Below are 19,549 nucleotides of genomic sequence, written 5' to 3'. Positions count from 1 at the left end.
ACTAATTATTAAATTAATCCACTGGACATGGCCTGCTACCTAAAAGGAAGATGTGACTTCTCCTTCCAAATACTGATTGACCTAGTCAATAACCCAACAGTTTATATGTGTCCAACTCCCAAAAGAAATCTAAACCGGCACTGCTCAACAGAACCTTTTGCAGTGATGGAAATGCTCTGCCTTGGCCCATAAGGTAACCAACACTTGAAAGGTAGCTAATGAGGGACGCCTGGGTGGCTCAGTGGTTGAGCGTCTATCTGCCTTTGGCTCAGGGCGTGATTCCAGGGGCCTGGGATCAAGTTCCACATCGGGCTCCCCACAGGAAGCCTGTTTTTCTCTCTGCCTATGTCTCTGCCTCTCTCTCTGTGTGTCTCTCATGAATAAATAAATAAAATCTTTTTTTAAAAAAAAAAAAAAGAAAAGTGGCTAATGAAACTGAAAGACAAAATATCCAAAATTACATCATATTTACAGAATAATCAGAGTACTCTAAATCTCAAAGAAATTGACTCCCCATTCAACATATCTAATACCATTATTAGGAGTCACACATCATGGAGTCAATCTTCCGAATCACTGAGCAAAAATGGTAACTCTTTTCTGCTGTTCTTTAGAAAAACATTTTAATGCCCCAAATATTATTTTCACAATTTATTGCATTCATAGGAACTGAGATCACATATATTGTAATGCAAAATATTAAAGTCTTCCCCTCCACATTACCTTCTTATATCTATTACAGCTGTTCAAATTCAAATGGATATCCATTTCCTGTTTTGCCAGACTTCATAACTTAAAATCAGTAGATAGAAAAGTTTTAAATGTAGTATTTAATTGATATGGGAAGATGAAATACAGTAAGATAACAAAAATTTACAAAAGGTTATAAAAGTGGATTGAATGTGTATCTGACAAAAGGAGTGAAGCTCAACAAAGACTTACTGGTTTAGCATGATGTCAAGAATGAAGGATGTTCCAAAGGCATCAACCTGGAAGCTTGCCTGGTCAACATGAGTCAACTGCAACATCAAAAAGATAAAAGGTACTTATTATTCAGCCATAGCAATGAGATAATAAGCATTTCTAAGGATGATTCAAAAAGGTTTAATATCATAAATTGGAAAACCAATTCAACATAGAGATTAAACGACAAAAAATAAAATCTGCACCTTCTCAGAAGCCAAGCGTTCACCAATCTGAATACCACCTAATCCAAGAGGACAAGTACTCTACTTTTCCAGTTTATCTCAAGTAGCTAAACAGTCCATTTCCAAGAAGACTGAACTTCATTCATTTTATTCTATATTAAATGACTGGCTCCTTTAAAATTAAACTTTGTACATTAAAAAAGAAACACAGAAAAATATGTTCAAGAGTAAAATAATATGAACTATTTACAAGGAAGAGATCTAAATCTCAAAAAAAGCCCTTTATCATTCTACCTGAAATACATACTTTAAGAATAATATTTCAGTTCTAATTTGCCAAATATAATTTCATAGAGGTTTCTATGTCTTCCTAGAGCAAAACTTAGGCCTCTACTATCTATTGCAAATATCGCCTATGGAAATTTTGTTTGGAAAAAAAAAATCACTATCTCTTATGCTATTTAGAAAGTCCCAGAGAAATCACAAGAGACTCTAAAAAATGTAATGTTACCAACAACACTAATATTAACATATTAAATAACCATGTGCATTAACTGAAGAGAAGGAAGCAAAAAACTTTTTATTCTGTTTGATTCTCCAAATATTAACTGTAGTTATAGCTAAGCAGAACTATGAATTAAATTTTTTGTTTATGTTTCTCTAGTACCCAAAATTTCTAGAATAAACACGTACAATTCCAACAATGAGAATAAAACAAACACTATTTTATAGATAAAAACCATCTGAGCAACCGTATTTAAGTAGTATGTGAGGCAGATGGTGTTACTGTTCTCAGAGAACAAGCACATTAAAAAAAAAAAAACACCCTAGGATTCTGTGGGGTATAACAGGCACCTCGATTATTCCTGGGATTTTCAAATAGTAAGCTTACGGTATTATGTGAAAGGAGAGAGCTTAATCAATAATAATAATAAAGCTTTTTGGAAGAAAAGACAATCCTTGTCTTTTTTTTTTTTTTTAAAGACTTATTTATTTATTCATTCAGAGAGAGCGAGAGAGAGGCAGAGACACACGCAGAGGGAGAAGCAGGCTCCATGCAGGAAGCCCAATGTGGGCTCAGATCCGGGTCTCCAGGATCACACCCCGGGCTGCAGGTGGCGCTAAACCACTGCACCATCGGGGCTGCCCCAATCCTTGTCTTTTAAAGTGTCTGAAAGAAGTAGGGGTAGGAGAATGCCAAACTTCAGTTCTAACACACTCCAATCCCCATGGAACCCCAAGAATGAAGAACTATTTGGATAGTTCATTACCTCTCAGCCTCATTACCTCATTCAACTTTAACTCCTGGCTCTTCCCAGGTAACACCCAGGCTATCATCTAACTCTGGCTTTTTTTCCTTTTAATAATTTTTGAAGCCATACCTTACTCCTCATTTCCATATCTGCCACAAATCATATTCTCATTTGATCTAAAATGACTCTTTACAAAACCCCAAATGTAAGCCTCAGTTTTTCCAGTGTGTCAAATACAAACTTTCCTTCCTTGGATATCAAGATCTTCCACAATCACCTCCCTCCATCCCTGACATAATGGCACACAAGTCCCAAGGGACCCACCCATATCCTATTCATGCTCAATTTTCTCTTCTATTCTGTAACTCAACAAGTTGTGTGAATTCCAACTTTTTTTGTGTGGCTTTCATTCATCACTTCTGAGGAGTGCCTTTGTGAACCAGACCCTTGGATAGTAGTCTTCACCAAGGACATTTCCCAGAAATGGCCCTATCCATCCTTCAAGATGTAGGACAAACTCCTCTTTGTGTCAATCTCTTAGGGCTGTCATTACAAAGTACCCAGACTAGGTGGCTTCCACAACAGAAATGTACTTTCTCATAGTTTTGGAGGCTGTAACGACAAGATCAAGGTGTAGGCAGATGTGGTTTCTCCTAGGACCTCTCTCCTTGACTTCTCACTGTCCTCACATGGTCTTTTCTCTATACATGTGCACATCTGGCATCACTCTCTCTCTCTCTTCTTATAAGGACATCAGTCGTACCATATTTAGGGCCCACTCTAATGACCTCATTTAACCTCAGTGACCTCTTCAAAAGTCTTAACTCCTGAGTGGGAAAAATTAGACAGGGAGACAAACCATGAGAGACTCCTAACTCTGGGAAACAAAGGGTTGCAGAAGGGGATGGAGTAACTGGGTGACTGGCACTGAGGAGGGCACTTGATGGGATGGGCACTGTGTGTTATATTGTACATTGGCAAATTAAATTCAAATTTTTTAAAATGTAAAAAAAAAAAAGAAGAAAGAAAAACATTAACAGGGATTCCTAAACCTTCATTTTGTAATGGGAACAAAATACAGTTCACTGAGTATACTAATATACTAAAAGCCATAAAAAATGTCAAAAATAAATTAATAAAATAAATAAATAAATAAAGGCCTTATCTCAAAACAGGTTCACAGCAGTGGTTAGGGCTTCAAAATAGGAATTTTGGAGGAGACACAGTTCAGTCTAAATACTCCTCTTGCATGAAATCTTCTCATTCTTTTCCAATCTCCTTCTCACCTCCCTCAAAACTGTTCAGTTTGATATGAGGGTCTCAGTACTGATCAGCATCAGGTACTCAGTAAGCACTTCCTGACTGACTCATTTGAGGATTTGTTTGATATCAGTCACCTGGATACATAAACAACAACTGAACAGCTATAAATTACCTGTTTACAGAAATGCACTCCTTTCATCAAGATTGTTCTTAATGCCATGTCAAAGGATGTCTTTCCTGTTGTCTAAAAGCTTTTTGAGTTTCCTGAAGTACTAACAACCATGTTTTGGAACAGCCTGAGGAAAGCTCTGTTTACCAGAACTGATGTCTCAATTAAAATCTCTCTTCCCTCCATTCTTTCTTGGCACTTACTGTGGCGAGCAGAGCAGAGGCCCCATGTTATTCATCCTGGTATTGTGATTCAGTGTAGGGATCAAGATAACATTACCATTCTTTTTCAGTAAGATGTTTACTGTTTATAATAATTTCATCTAATTCTTGCTTTGTTTTTCCTGCAGCTTCAATTTACATCTAGTATCTTACTTTATTGATCTCCAATGTGTCCCAAAGAGAAATGCATTACTTAAAATTCAAAAGAAAATCCATTGACAGAATGTTTAACTACTGTTGAGTAAAAAACGTTTGCATTATTAATAGTAATAGAAACAACAGTATATTAAAATTGTTTTAACCTAAGGCAAGCTTCCTTAGACTGTATACAGATTGATTCACTTTACAAATATCTTCTAAGAGTCTAGCAAGTGCTGCAAACTTTTGATTTGGTAGACAAGGTGCTGAAGAAAACTGACCATGTTTCTCTTTTAGCGGAGCTTATTTTCTAGTGGAGACAGAAAATGACAAATAAAATGACAGAAAATGAACAAAAAATAAATTCAGAAAATAAATACACCACTCTCAGATTTTTTTTTCACTCTCAGATTTAATAAAACAAGGTCAACAGGTGATCATGGTAAATGAGATCCTAGGTGATCCTGGAAGCCTCTCTGCAGAGGTGGCATCTAGGGGACACGTAAATGACTAAAAGGAATCTGTAGTAGATAGAATAATGGCCCTAAAGATGCCCACACTCTAGTTCCAGAACCTATGAACATATGACCTTACATGACAAAAGGAGTTTGCTTATGTGATTAATTTAAGGATCTTGAGATGTAGAGATTATCTTGGGTTATCTAGGTGGGCCCAATCTAATCACAAAGGTCTTTATAAGACCAGAGTCTTAGAAGGGTCAGGGTCAGAGAAGGAGATATGATGATGGAAACAGAAATTAGGATAAGGTGAGGCAAAGTCCATATGCCAATGAATACTAGAAGCCTCTTGAAACTGGAAAAGGCAACAAACAATTCTCCACAAGAACCTCCAGAAGGAACACAGTCCTCCCATCACCTGCATCTTAGCTTTGTGAAACCTATTCCAGGCTTCTAATCTGTAAGAAAACTGTAAGAAAATAAATTTTTGTTGTTTTATAATTTTAAGTGTGTGTAATGTACTACAGCAACAATGGGAAACCAATACAGCATCACTAGCAATGTCATTTAGAAAAGCAGTTCCACTAAAAGAGTTGATCGCACTAGTGGTTCAATGTCATTCTCCCGGATTGGTTAAAACCAAGGTACTCACAGCTGTAGGACTGGAACTCATGAAGGCACAAGGATCAAACTCCAAACACAAGACTTCCCAGCCAAACAAAACTCACAGTGGTGATCACTAAAATAAATGTGAGCATGGTTTCCTTGCATTCTGTGTGGCCTTCTCTCTTTCCAGAATATACCTTCCCCAAGTCTGACTTAAAAAGCAGGCCAAAGAGAACAAATATGTTTACATCTTTAGGTTATCTTGGAGAAATAACTAAGTAGAATTACACTGACACGATGCTATATTAACAATCCAGCTTCTTAGCCAACACCATCAATGTGAGCCAGGATGGGTCTCAGAAAGTTAATCTTAGACTCAGCTTTTTTTTTTTTGTTCAGAGGAAAAGGAAATGTTTGAGAAGAGACAACTTGTATAAGATCAGGATTTTCTCCTTTTGGGGAGGGGAAGGTGATAACATATATTGCTAAACAAAAATTCTCATATTCATTAATTTTCATTTGAATGTTAAAAGGTAGTAATGGCTCTCAGAGATATTTTTTAAAATATAAGTTTGGGCAGCCCTGGTGGCGCAGCGGATTAGCGCCGCCTGCAGCCCAGGGCATGATCCTGGAGACCCTTGATCGAGTCCCACATCAGGCTTTCTGCATGGAGCCTGCTTCTCCCTCTGCCTGTGTCTCTGCCTCTCTCTCTCTCTCTCTCTCTCTCTCTCTGCATCTCTATGAATAAATAAATAAAATATTTTAAAAACAAATAAATAAAATAAAATGTAATTTTGCAGAAATGCTTTCTTCCAAGTTACTACATTAGAATGATTTGTGATTTTAAAAACTATTAATCAAACACTTCAGTATCAGAACAATACGAAGAAAACCCTTAAAGCTCATATAATACAACATCCTTATTTTACAAATAAGGACACTGAGACTAGTGTGGGTAAGTATCATTTGCAAAGACACATTACTTGGTAACAGAGGCCATTCCAGCACCCTTCATTTGGGTTTCATTCTGCAGCTTGGAGGTACTTGCAGGTTTAACTGGGTCCTTATGAGTAATTACTATAATAGGAGCATTTTTAGAGTATTAAAATGCTCTAAAGAGCATTGTTAAAGCAGCTGAAAAGAAAATTAAACAATGAAAAACAATGTTTAGAACTGTATTCACCCGAATAGCCAATAAGTTACCACATCTGACACAAAGCACACGTTCTAAGGCCAACTTGATTACAACTTATGAAATTAAGAATTAATGTAGACATGGAAATCTATTTTTTTAAGGAAAAAAATTACATAGGTATGGTAAAGTGTGTGTGTTTTAAGGACTAAGATAGCAGTGAGGCTGACATCTACAGAAACTGTGAAACAAAAGATTGAGGGAAAAACATGCAAAAATATAAAATAACTATCCAGATGGCAAGAAAACTTAATAAATCAATATAATTACATAAGGATAATTTTAATTTCAAATTTCAAAAATGAATCACAGGATTTTAGGACCAGAAGAACCTGATATAAATTCCCAGATTGAGGCCTATTTATTATTCATGGGTAACAGCTGAAATTTAAATGTAATGCTAACATAACCCCATGCTCCTGTGCATTTTGCCTCTTGGCAGCCTTTTTCTCCTTACATCTCCTAGAGCCAAAGAACCAGGGCCAACCTATATATCCCAAAGATCAAATAAGAACAAATGAACTTTTCAAGACTGCTTTATTCATAACCATTTTTTAAGGCTAAATTGACACTAAAACTTATTTATGGTAGAATCAAAACTTTGACACAAAGAGAAAGACAAGGAAGTTTGGATTTTTAATTAAGCCCAACTTGAATAATGAATCAATGAATACCAATGGTGGGAGTATTATCAAACAGCATTGTGTAATCTGGTAACTGTGAAAGTAATTAACATTATTAAAAAGAAGTCTTTATGCATGTAACAGAATCTTTAGCTTTTCTGTATCCTAAATACTTCTTTACTATTTTATTGCTTCAGGTTAGTTAAAAAAAAATACAAGTGTAATTCCTGGCATCTAATACACCTTGAACTCAGTAAAAAAGCAAAATACCAATAATCTCTTGCATATATTATCCCTTTTTCTCTACAACAGAAAAGGCCAAGTGAAAAATCACCACAATCTCACTATAATTACTCCACTGCCTTATGTAAATTTCTGACAAAAGAGCTCAAAGAGACACATCTATTAAGAGCCCTCATTCTACAATTTGTTTTGGCCACATCCGCAGGATAATGTTCCCCTGGCTAGTTAGTTAAGATATGGAAATAATCTGTGAAGTTGAATTCTGTGAAAAGCGAACATGTGTGAGCCTAACATGCAGCCAATTCCCATGGTTTTCCCCTCCAGACTTGCTCTCCAACTCAAGTGCCAGTTCTTGCATGGACTTTATTTGATGTGAAAAATTGTACAACTGATGTAAACATGTTCAACTGATGTGACACCCTTGTTTGGGGATGGATGACCCAAGGAGAGATATTATGCCATAATAAATCCCCGTACCTAGGAACCTCTAGATGAAGCCATACGTATCACAAAAAAAAGGCTTTTTTTTTTTCATTTAATATATATTTTTTTTATCATTGGCAATACTTTGCAGAACCAATATAATTTGAATTTCAGTCACATTCATTTGACTTCTACATTGAGTCATAATTTTAAACTGAAGTTTCATCTTAAATATTCTAAAAGTGGAAAAGGCTGCTACTAGACTATTAATCTATTTACAGCACATGTGTTTATTAATCATAATCAATAGGTGCAAGTCAAAGCACCTGTGGCAGTAATGGATTTTGAATTATTGTAGATTAAGAAAGAGATAAAGAACATATTTAAAAATCTGTACAAGAGGAGGCTGTCAGATTCCTTTAGAACCAGGTGAACCCATTCCTGCTGATTTACCTAATGTGTGAATTAAGAAAAATCCAAGATTTATTGAGATAATCATAGAGTAGTCAGGCATATTAAGCACTTTTTCTCAAAGTTGAGGATGTGGTCTATGTTCTTTGCCACTAAACTCTGAACTAACACGGTGAACTGCATTACATTTTATTTAATCTAAAGAAAAATATTTTCCTAATTTTGATCAGAAAGATAAAGAACTATAAAGCGAAGGAAAGTGACCAAACTGAAGGATGTTGAAAGACTTTCTTTAGGTGAGTTCTTGACAAGTGTTCTCTGAATTTGCCTGGGTGAAGTTTCCATTCTGGTGGCACTGAAAGCCCCAAGGTCTGTGATTCCCTGGCAGGCAAAGGCCCTTCTCTCCAGGGGCCCTGGCTTCCACAAGCTGCAGGCAGGCAGAGAGACTGTGCTGATACAGGCAGCTCTGATGTTCTCATCTCCATTCAGGAAGTCAGGCAGCCTCATTACCTATTTATGCTCCAGCTATCTTCTGATAAATCAGTCTCTCCATCATGGTGGCCATTAACCACCCATTATGAGGCCTTCATTTAAGGCCTGAACAAGAAATGCTTACTCGTATAATTCTGAAGTCAGAGCAGACCTTTCAGATCTTTAGTAGTCAGAGAGCCATATCATATGTAGGGATATTGAGCTGTAATTAAATCGGAGTGCAAGAAACCCCAACATTTGGATGTGACAAAATCAGCAGACAAAATGAACAAAAAGACAAATCAGGTCTGGAAAACTGATATTCTTCCTTAATGCAAGAACATTTGGGAGAAAAATGACAGGTCTTTCTGGCCCCACCTGTGACTTGATACTTAAGAGTGAATTATGTAACTTTCCTATACTTCATCTTGCCTTTCCCCAAATGTGAACTGAAAAGAGTATCATTATAGAACGCTGTGAGAAAAATACTTAAAAATTTTTGTTTATGGTGAAAGTATATAAAAGCTTGTTACAAGGAATAAGGTAACTACTGAAAGCTAAGTAAAAGGCAAGAAGAGCAGAGGAGGGAAAGTGAGTAAACGATTAAGCTATTACATTATCAAATTAATAACTAGTCAGTTCAGATCTAAATCAGATCATTTTAAAAAGAGGCCTCAAAGTAAGGGTTGTCTCTGCCAGCTGGGTCACAGTCTCTCCTGGAGGCAACGTCAGAAAGAACAAAGAATGGTGAGTTCTTCACACCAAGATTCACTTCACTCAGTGCTGGTATGTCAATAGACTTTTGTTTGCTTGCTTGCTTAATGTCATCTTCATTACAAAGATATTAGAGATGTCTGAGAGCTATGGCTCATTTCCACTAAAGGGCCAGCTCCAAGTGTTCAAAGAAAGAAAAATCAGAAATAACACTGGACAAAATCCCATGATGAATAGCTGGCACATAAGAATTCCATAGCATTTTCCTTGGGAAACAAATTCACATGAGATAAAAAGGTTTTTCCTCTCCTAGAACTAAAGACTAAAACTACATAACTCTGGAGGGCTTTCTGCTCATGCATAAACATAAACATACATTTAGTAAACTTTAAAAGGACCAGATTCCTAACTTCCTAACATAACTCATCTGTCCAAAAACTTTCCAAGAACATAGTGAAGAAATAAGTAAAATACTGTAAGAACAAAGCTCCTGCTTAAAAGAAAAAGAAGAAGAAAAAAAAGGCAGTAAGTTTCTAACGGCAGAGATACTCAAAAGATGTTTTTATCTATAACTTGACAGTCCCTCACTAAGGGCTTTCTTTATTAGGATGTAAAATGACGGAATTCCAGAGACAAGAACCTTTGCAAAAATATTCCATTTTTTTGTTCTCAAGTCAGCTAGAATGAAGACTGATATGAAGAACACATTAGCTATCTTACCACAACTATGAAGGAAAGGAAGAAATGCAAATTTGTGTGAGAGAGAGAGAAAACATTACCAGCCATCTCTGAGGAAACCATGTCTCAAAACCATAGAATCTTTTCATGCACACATAAGTTACAAGATAGCAAGAAGCTGTTAGAGAGATTCAGTATGACATGAATCTGCCCCCCATATTCTTAAATGGAAGGGCTTCCACATACTATTAGCTGGCATCTCCAAGCTGCTTTGAAGAATAACTCCTTGCTCTTAAGTTACAGGAAAACTGAAAGAATCCATCCATGATGTATGTTTGAGAGAAAATACAAACACCCAATAAGAAAAATTTTGTTACGTATGCTTCATTACATGTACCTGGTCTATAATCTCTCTGGGATGTTAACTTCAAAAGCATCAAAACTTTCTATGTACAAGCAAAGTAAGTACAATTTTTCAAACATATTACTAGGAAAAAAAATCAAAGGTGTAGCGAAATAATGAAATTGTTTTGTTGGATAAGCGTAATGAAATTACTTTTACTTGCACTTCTTTTATTTATTGGAGCCAGGCATTATTTGTCTTAGCAATAAATAGATCATCCTTGTCACCTAATCTTCAGCACTAAACATTTTCCCTAGAAAAGTGAAATGCCTTTTAAAAATACATTGACTGTAAATAATCTCTGAAGATAGGAAATTCTAAAAGGTACTGTTTATTAGGAGAGACAGAAAGCCTCAATGAATCAAAAATAGAGTCACATTATCCACTGGGCATCCAATAATGCTTGCATGTGTCTGTTTCTGTGCATGTGTGTATTATGTTATGGCAAGGAAAGTTTGTAGCCAACTGTAACCTAGAAAATAATTACTACTAGATATAAGCAAATTCTATAAGCTGATGAGCCTGACTCCAAAAAGCCTGAATAGAAGGAATAACCACTGCCCTAAAAGGAGCTAAGACACAGATCATCACTAAGGGGTCTTCTAGACTAGGATGAGCTAACGGTGTCCAATGATAGAAAGTCAGAATCGAGTATAGAGTATCCCTTAGCCCTGAAATATATCTTCACACAAGAAAAGAAACACACACACACACACACACACACACACACACACATTGTAGTCTTGGAGATATTTTTTTATGGCTTTGTGTCTAAACACAAAAAGAAATAAAATCCTTATTTTTATTATTTTTATGACTTTGTGTCTAAATACAAAAAGAAATAAAATCCTTAGTCCCACCACTCTTTATTTCAGTGGCATACACACAGCTCTTGCTAGAAACAACTTCATGTCAAAGACATGATACAACTTGACTCCTTCTATGTAAAAAACAGAAAGGATAATAAGCAAACAGTCAACAAGCAGCCATGGCCTCCTTAGGGTGGGTTTGTGGTGCTGGGGAGCCACCAGCTGGAGTAGAGCCATTTTTTCTTTCCTATGTTTAAACTCGGCCTTAACAGAGGAGCACACATGCAGGGGCCCTAGACTGTTTTTGATGTTACATACATGACCTGGGTCTCTATGTTGCTGATGTGTTTCCATATAAAGCTGAACAAACTCTAATTGTTGCCTCCACTGAGCACAAATTGGAGCATAAAGAGCACTTCGTGCATCTGACATGCTGGGTTAAAGAAAGGATTTCTACAAGACATCTTGATTCTTTTTACAAAGAAAAAAGCCTGGGCACAGTCTCTTTGTCCATTTTATGATAGTTTTTTACTGGCTGTTTCTCAGAAGCCAATTAATACTTTGAAGTAACATAGAGTTCATTTTGTAATTAATTTATGATACCACAGGAGAATGTATTCATTTCTGAGAAGTATGTAGCTAGTGGCTCTGAACCACACCCACTGAGTTTCTGGGAAGCTGCCTCCTGGCAGGGACTCCTGACTGAAATGTTCCCCAGATCAGCATCCTCAGCAAACTGCCACCGAGCCATCCCCTTTGTCTTTCTCTGGCCTTCCGTGCATGGGTATACTATCTCCACACCACCACCACCTCCTGAACCCTTTCCGTGGGCACAGGACTCCATGAGAACCACAGAAGATTCAGGAAGACACAGTCTCTGTCCACAGATTTTAATTGTCTGCAAAGACATTTTACTACTAGGTAAGGGAACAATCCAGCGCTAAAATGTTTTCTCCTAAAGAGTTTCCCTCTGTTTTAAAACTGAGCAGTTTCATTTGAAAAGCTGCAGAGGGTATCTGCTAAGACTCTAGATTCCAGAGCCAAATTTTCTGTTTCAAATTCTACCTCCACCCCTTCCCCAAGTTAATGATCTCGCACAAGTTATTTAAACTCTCTATGCCTCAGGTACTCCATTTAGTAAGTGGGAAACAGTAGAAATCTCAGGACTGCTGGAAGAGGGAGTACATGTAAGGTTCACAGAACAGTCTAGCCCCACCAGTGCTGTTTATCACTGTATCACATGAGTAGAAAAGTCTGAGTAGGTGTAATAGAATTTTGTATTACAACCAGGACTCAGAAATTTTCTTCCTTACTGTTGTCACTTCCAGATAATAATTCCTCTGTCCCTCTATCTTTGAGGTCCATGCCTTACAGCTACATCACCCTCCACTCTATACCAAGTGCCTAAGTACAACATAGCACCTTGCTTGGCACAAAGTATATGCTCACTTATGAATTTAAAATAAATGTGACAACTGTTATCTGACAATAATATAAATAAAAGTTATTTTGTAAATTGTAATTAGCCAAAAATGGGAAGTAGCTCTTAGGAATATAACCATAATAAAGGTTGCTTTAATTTAGTTTAAATTATTTTATTGGCTTCTTTTAGTTCTCTATTGGCTCTTAGGAATATAACCATGGGATCCCTGGGTGGCGCAGTGGTTTAGCGCCTGCCTTTGGCCCAGGGCGCGATCCTGGAGACCCGGGATCAAATCCCACGTCGGGCTCCCGGTGCATGGAGCCTGCTTCTCCCTCTGCCTGTGTCTCTGCCTCTCTCTCTCTCTCTCTGTGACTATCATAAATAAATAAAAATTAAAAAAATAAAAAAATAAAAAAAAGGAATATAACCATAATAAAGGTTGCTTTAATTTAAATTATTTTATTGGCTTCTTTTAGTTCTCTAGTAGTTACAAACACTACCATCGTTAAAGAGGGTACAACCCTTCTTAGTTGTGCATTCCACTGATGGTCCTTGAAAACTTCTGACCTGTATTCCATGCTCAATTTGGTCAACTAACATTTGTTAGTGAGTGTGGTAGTCATTTGACTACATGACTTGAAATATGTATTATCTATAGGACAGAGGGAGAAAGATGGGACTTTGAGTTTTAGAAAAACTCAATGACTTAAGCAATTTCATTTCCCACCAGTTAGGAAAAGAATATCTATTCAAAACTACCCCTGTGTGGCACAGTCCATTAAGCATCCAACTCTTGATTTCAGCTCGTGCATGATCTCAGGGTCATGAGACGGAGCCCAGCGTTGGGCTCTGCTCTTAGCATGGAGTCTGCCTGAGAGTCTCTCTCTCTTCCTCTGTGCCTCCTGCTCATGCTTTCTCTATCTCTATCTCTCTGTCTCTCTCTCTCTAATAAATAAATCTTTAAAGAAAAAAAAACTATTTTGAAAAAATGATTATTGAGCCTATTTTATTAGCTTTTGAGACAGCTCCTCAACCCCTATTTGTGGTCTATTCCAATGCTGAATCATCTTATTTTCCCTCTTACATAGCTAACAAAACTCTCTTAATGCAATTTAGGCCCATTGCCTCCATTTGTGAAACAGAATATGTTCAAAGATAGAATGGAAGCATGCATCTATTAGACACAGCAGAAATTATGTACTACTTTGTAAGCTTTACAGCAGGCTAGCACTAAAAATATCTACCAACCACACAAAATAAAACATCCTGCAAAGAAAGTAAACCACAGCCATGCATGTACTAAACATAAAAGAGAAGTACATTTAAGTGCACAAAAGTAATGCTGCCTGCAAAGAAGAATCCAAATGCAGAATATTGTGGGGAGATAGAGTGGGATGGATTACATTCAGACACCAAAGTGAAAATCTGTATGGTCTTCTTTGGCGAGAAAATGGAATCCTTTGAGAATGCAGGATAAAACTGAAAATACTTCCAGACATGTGGACAGTTCCAAATATTTACCCTGGTACAGTTTTCAATGAGACCTTCCAACACAAATCTTTGGAGTAACAGCCCTGTTATTCATACTTTACAGACACGCTAGTCTTGGGGTCATTGTAGTGGCTGTTCTTTCATCCTGGAATGCTCTTCCTGATACATATGCCTGGCTCACTCCCTACTTCCATTTTTTCCCAATGTCCCTACTCTGTGAGACATAGTAGACCACCCTATTAAAAACCTACCATACCCATACCCCCCCCCATACTCCCAATCTTCATTACCATGCTGTAATTTTTTCCTTTTCCATAGTACTCACCACCTTCTAATACACCTTCTAATATACTTCTAATAATGATAAATGATATATCATTTATTATGTTTTTCATATGCTAGAAGTCCCATGAAAAAGGAAACCATTTTTTTTTTTAATTCACTGTTGTATCCCAAGGGCCCAGAATAGTGCTCGCCATGTAGTAAGCCCTCAGTAAACATCTGTGGAGTAAATTTTTAAAATGTCAGCCCACAAATATAATCACAAGAAATAATTCCATCTCTCTCTCTCTCTCTTCCTCTCTCCTTTGCTCTTTCTTGCCTACATACCCATACACATACATACACACACCTGCTATTAAGCCTTAATCTGAAAGAAAAAAAAAAAACTGGAAAAATTTTAATTGTGAAACTAGCAAGTTAAACTCCATAAGAAGGGCAGCCCAGGTGGCTCAGTGGTTTAGCGACGCCTTCAGCCCACAGTGTGATCCTAGAGACCCGGGATCGAGTCCCACCTCGGGCTCCCTGTATGGAGCCTGCTTCTCCCTCTGCCTATGTCTCTGCCTCTCTCTCTCACTATGTCTCTAATAAATAAATAAAATATTTAAACTCCATAAGAAGGGTATCCCGGATGGCTCAGCAGTTTAGCGACACCTTCAGCCCAGGGTGTGATCCTGGAGACCCAGGATCGAGTCCCACGTTGGGCTCCTGGCATGGAGCCTATTTCTCCCTCTGCCTGTGTCTCTGTCTCTCTCTCTCTCTCTCTCTCTCTGATGAATAAATAAATTTTAAAAATCTAAAAAAAAAAAAACTCCATAAGAAAAGGAACAAGAATCAAAGTCTATTAAATATTTGCAATCTCCTCTGTTCCCTCATTATTCAAAGATAGGATGACGAAAGGAGAAATCAAGAATCTCTAGTTCTAGTGAAAACATGCTGTAGAGAACATGAGCTATAAAAAGTTATGATTAATAGCTTGAACATAACTAAAATACCCAACTGCACAAGGGCCAGAAGGTGCAGAGACAAGTGTAGCTGTTTCTCTCATCAAGAGGAATACAAGAACTAAAACTGACCCAATGGCCCTGTGGAGACGGTATGGTCCACAAAGACTCTCCACACAGACACACATCCTGCTACTACAACCAGCAATGATATCTGCATTTGGAGTTCTTCTCCTTCTGAACATTTACTGCAGTGAGCATATGATGCTAAAATAAAAGCATACGGACTTCTTCTAATCTAATTATTTCTTGAGAAAGAGAAATAACACAATCAACTCTGAAATAACAGATTTTGGAAAAACTGTTTGTTGAAAACTGTTGGAAATTCAGAAACACATGCTTGATTGATTAAGTGTTAAAATATTTATTAAATATGGAAATCCACTGCAAGAAAATGGAAGTTCTTCTATTGCGCTGAAGCCTATGTCTAATGCCTGGTAGAGTCATCTCAACAAGAAGCTCAGCAAAGGTACTTACGATCACAACTTATTTAAAATGGGACCCAAAACAACAGAATGATCAAGTGAAGAGCTAGAAAGTTTAAAAAAAAAAAAGACAGAGAATTGAGAATGACTAAATTTTTTAAAGATTTTTTTAAAGATTTTTGTTTATTTATTCATGAGAGACACATGAATAATCCTAGGGATCCCTAAAAATGTTTTTAAAAGCCACTGCTGGGGACACCTTCAGCCCAGGGTGTGATCCTGGAGACCCAGGATCGAGTCCCACGTTGGGCTCCTGGCATGGAGCCTATTTCTCCCTCTGCCTGTGTCTCTGTCTCTCTCTCTCTCTCTCTCTCTCTGATGAATAAATAAATTTTAAAAATCTAAAAAAAAAAAAACTCCATAAGAAAAGGAACAAGAATCAAAGTCTATTAAATATTTGCAATCTCCTCTGTTCCCTCATTATTCAAAGATAGGATGACGAAAGGAGAAATCAAGAATCTCTAGTTCTAGTGAAAACATGCTGTAGAGAACATGAGCTATAAAAAGTTATGATTAATAGCTTGAACATAACTAAAATACCCAACTGCACAAGGGCCAGAAGGTGCAGAGACAAGTGTAGCTGTTTCTCTCATCAAGAGGAATACAAGAACTAAAACTGACCCAATGGCCCTGTGGAGACGGTATGGTCCACAAAGACTCTCCACACAGACACACATCCTGCTACTACAACCAGCAATGATATCTGCATTTGGAGTTCTTCTCCTTCTGAACATTTACTGCAGTGAGCATATGATGCTAAAATAAAAGCATACGGACTTCTTCTAATCTAATTATTTCTTGAGAAAGAGAAATAACACAATCAACTCTGAAATAACAGATTTTGGAAAAACTGTTTGTTGAAAACTGTTGGAAATTCAGAAACACATGCTTGATTGATTAAGTGTTAAAATATTTATTAAATATGGAAATCCACTGCAAGAAAATGGAAGTTCTTCTATTGCGCTGAAGCCTATGTCTAATGCCTGGTAGAGTCATCTCAACAAGAAGCTCAGCAAAGGTACTTACGATCACAACTTATTTAAAATGGGACCCAAAACAACAGAATGATCAAGTGAAGAGCTAGAAAGTTTAAAAAAAAAAAAGACAGAGAATTGAGAATGACTAAATTTTTTAAAGATTTTTTTAAAGATTTTTGTTTATTTATTCATGAGAGACACATGAATAATCCTAGGGATCCCTAAAAATGTTTTTAAAAGCCACTGCTGGGGATCCCTGGGTGGCTCAGTGGTTTAGTGCCTGCCTTTGGCCCGGGGCATGATCCTGGAGTCCCAGGACTGAGTCCCACATCAGGCTCCCTGCATGGAGCCTGCTTCTCCCTCTGTCTCTCTCTCTCTCTCTCTCTCTCTCTCTCTCTCTCTGTGTCTCTCATTGATAAATAAAATCTTTAAAAAGTAAATAAATAAAATAAAAAATAAATAAAAGCCACTGCTAAAAGAGTGAATTTTATAGGCTAAAAGGTACATGAATTATATAGTACCTGAATTATATGTCAACAAAGCTGTTATTAAGAATTATAATAAAGGGCACCTGGGTGACTTAGTTGGTTAGATGTCTGACTCTTGGTTTCAGCTCAGGTCATGACCTTAAGGTCCTGAAATCAAGCCTCACACTGGGCTCCATGCTCAGCATGGAATGTGCTTGTCCCTCTCCTTCTGCTTCTCTCCAGGCCATCCCTGCTTGTACATGCTCTCTCTCAAATAAATTAAATATTTTTAAATTTTTAAAAAATAAAATATAAAAATTGTATTAAAAATTAGGATGTTTGTCATAAACATATTTCAAATGCAAAGTTTTCACAGAAGCAAAATGGACTTTTATAAAAACTGTTCCTTTTTATAAAATTTTGGGAGCCATTTTTTCCTCAGTGATCTCTAGATTTTTGCCTTCTGAGGCTCTTCAAATAGAACATGTTTTTTATAAAAGAAAATAAAACAAGCTATTAAAATAGAGCATCTTATCCTCTAATCCAATTCAATATATAGATTCCAACACTCAGCCTGGTTTAGGAACCTAGAGCCCAACCTTTATTTTTTTTTTTAAGATTTTATTTATTTACTCATGAGAGACACAGAGAGAAGGGCAAGAGACATAGGCAGAGGGAGAAGCGGGCTCCCTTTGGGGCACCTGATGATCAGTCCCAGGACCCCAAGATCACCGCCTGATGCAAGACTCAATCCCAGGACCCCAGGATCACGACCTGAACTGAAGGGAAACACTCAACCACTAAGCCACCCAGGTGTCCCTAGAATCTAACCTTTAATCCCATTACCTGTTAGCCCTTTCATGTCCTGCTCTCCCTTCTTTTCCTCACTTTCTGGCTGGGAACAGCTCTGTGGAGGTTATAGACTACTGAGATCTCAGCTGATGCAGAGAGGTCTCCCATTCCAAAGTAATGAAGCTGCATTGTTACTTCTTCAATTTTAAGGAAACAAATCCCATCTGATGTTTGAACTATTGTGTGAGGGGGGGAAAAAAAGAAAATTACACAGCACGGAGAGTATAGTCAATGATATTTTAGTAGCCTTCTACAGTTAGAGATGTTAGTTGCCTTGTGAAGGGAACAGTGTATAGACTTGTAAAGTCACTATGTTGTACACCTCAAACTAAGCTAACATTATGTGTCAACTATAATTCAATTTAAAAGAAAGAAACGAGGGGCACCTGGGTGGTTCAGTCAGTGAATCCTCTGCCTTCATCTCAGGTCATGAGCCCAGAGTCTGGGGATTAAGCCTCACATCGGGCTGCCTGCTCAGTGGGGAGTCTGCTTCTCCCTAGGTCTCTCTCTGCCCCCACCCAACCCTGCTAACGCGTGCTGAAAAGTGCACACTCTCTCTCTCAAATATTTTTTAATTAAATTAAAAATAAAAAAAGAAACAAGATTAACTTGTTTTGTTAAATTATCCAAAAGAATCCAGTAACACCAAAGCTGGAACCCAGCATTACCATTAGGGTCCAAACTTCTACTTTCCAGGAAAATTTGAAAGGAACCACAGCTCTTACAAAACAATCTAAGAAACCCGGTGATTTGTGTAAACAAGAAAGTGGGCACTGATTTCATACCAAGAAATGATCATTAGGGAAGCTAAAAAAAAAAAAAGAGCTAACATTTATTGAGCTCTTACTAAATGCTCAGCCATAAGCTTTATGTGTATGATCCCCTTTAATCCTTGCAACAACATATGAACTAGGTACTATTCTTAATTGATGTAAAAAGTTAGGAGTCTGCCAAGTTCACACAGTGAGCTTGCGGCAAAGGCAGGCTGGGAAAGCATGCAGCCTCATTTCAGGCCCCCCAACTCTTAAATCACTATCCTATCAAACTTTTGTAAAAAAAAACTGTATCAGGCACTTACTTCACTAAAAATTAAGACACATTCTTTAAAAATCATGGATTCAAAAAAAAATTCAAAAAAACAATCATGGATTCTATAGTAGTGAAGTAATACACAAAGAATCATAAAGAACTGATATGAATAACATAAAAAGTTAATTTTGTAAAAGATACCATGAAAATGAATAGATAAGCCATAATAATTTTTTAAAGTATTTACAATAACCAACAATAGAAAAGAATCCAGAATATATTTAAAATGCCTATATATTAGTAAGAAAAAGACAACCCA

The 19,549-nt window shown here is 37.1% G+C and overlaps 1 protein-coding gene across 13 annotated transcripts in view; it reads right to left on the bottom strand.

Annotated features, from left to right (window-relative positions):
* The window catches only part of ADAM22 (ADAM metallopeptidase domain 22), a 220,833-nt gene that overhangs the window by 182,648 nt on the left and 18,636 nt on the right, over positions 1 to 19,549 (bottom strand). For all 13 annotated transcript variants that reach the window (XM_041727581.1, XM_041727579.1, XM_041727582.1 and 10 more), the window contains exon 3: positions 943 to 1,019. In XM_041727581.1, coding sequence (XP_041583515.1) covers positions 943 to 1,019 — 77 coding nt within the window. The remainder of the gene's footprint in view (positions 1 to 942; positions 1,020 to 19,549) is intronic.

This window comes from Vulpes lagopus, chromosome 13 (assembly GCF_018345385.1).
Source record: "Vulpes lagopus strain Blue_001 chromosome 13, ASM1834538v1, whole genome shotgun sequence".
Taxonomy (NCBI): Eukaryota; Metazoa; Chordata; class Mammalia; order Carnivora; family Canidae; genus Vulpes; species Vulpes lagopus.
Note: the sequence above shows the minus strand (reverse complement) of the source record. Positions and strands in the feature narration are given on the sequence as shown.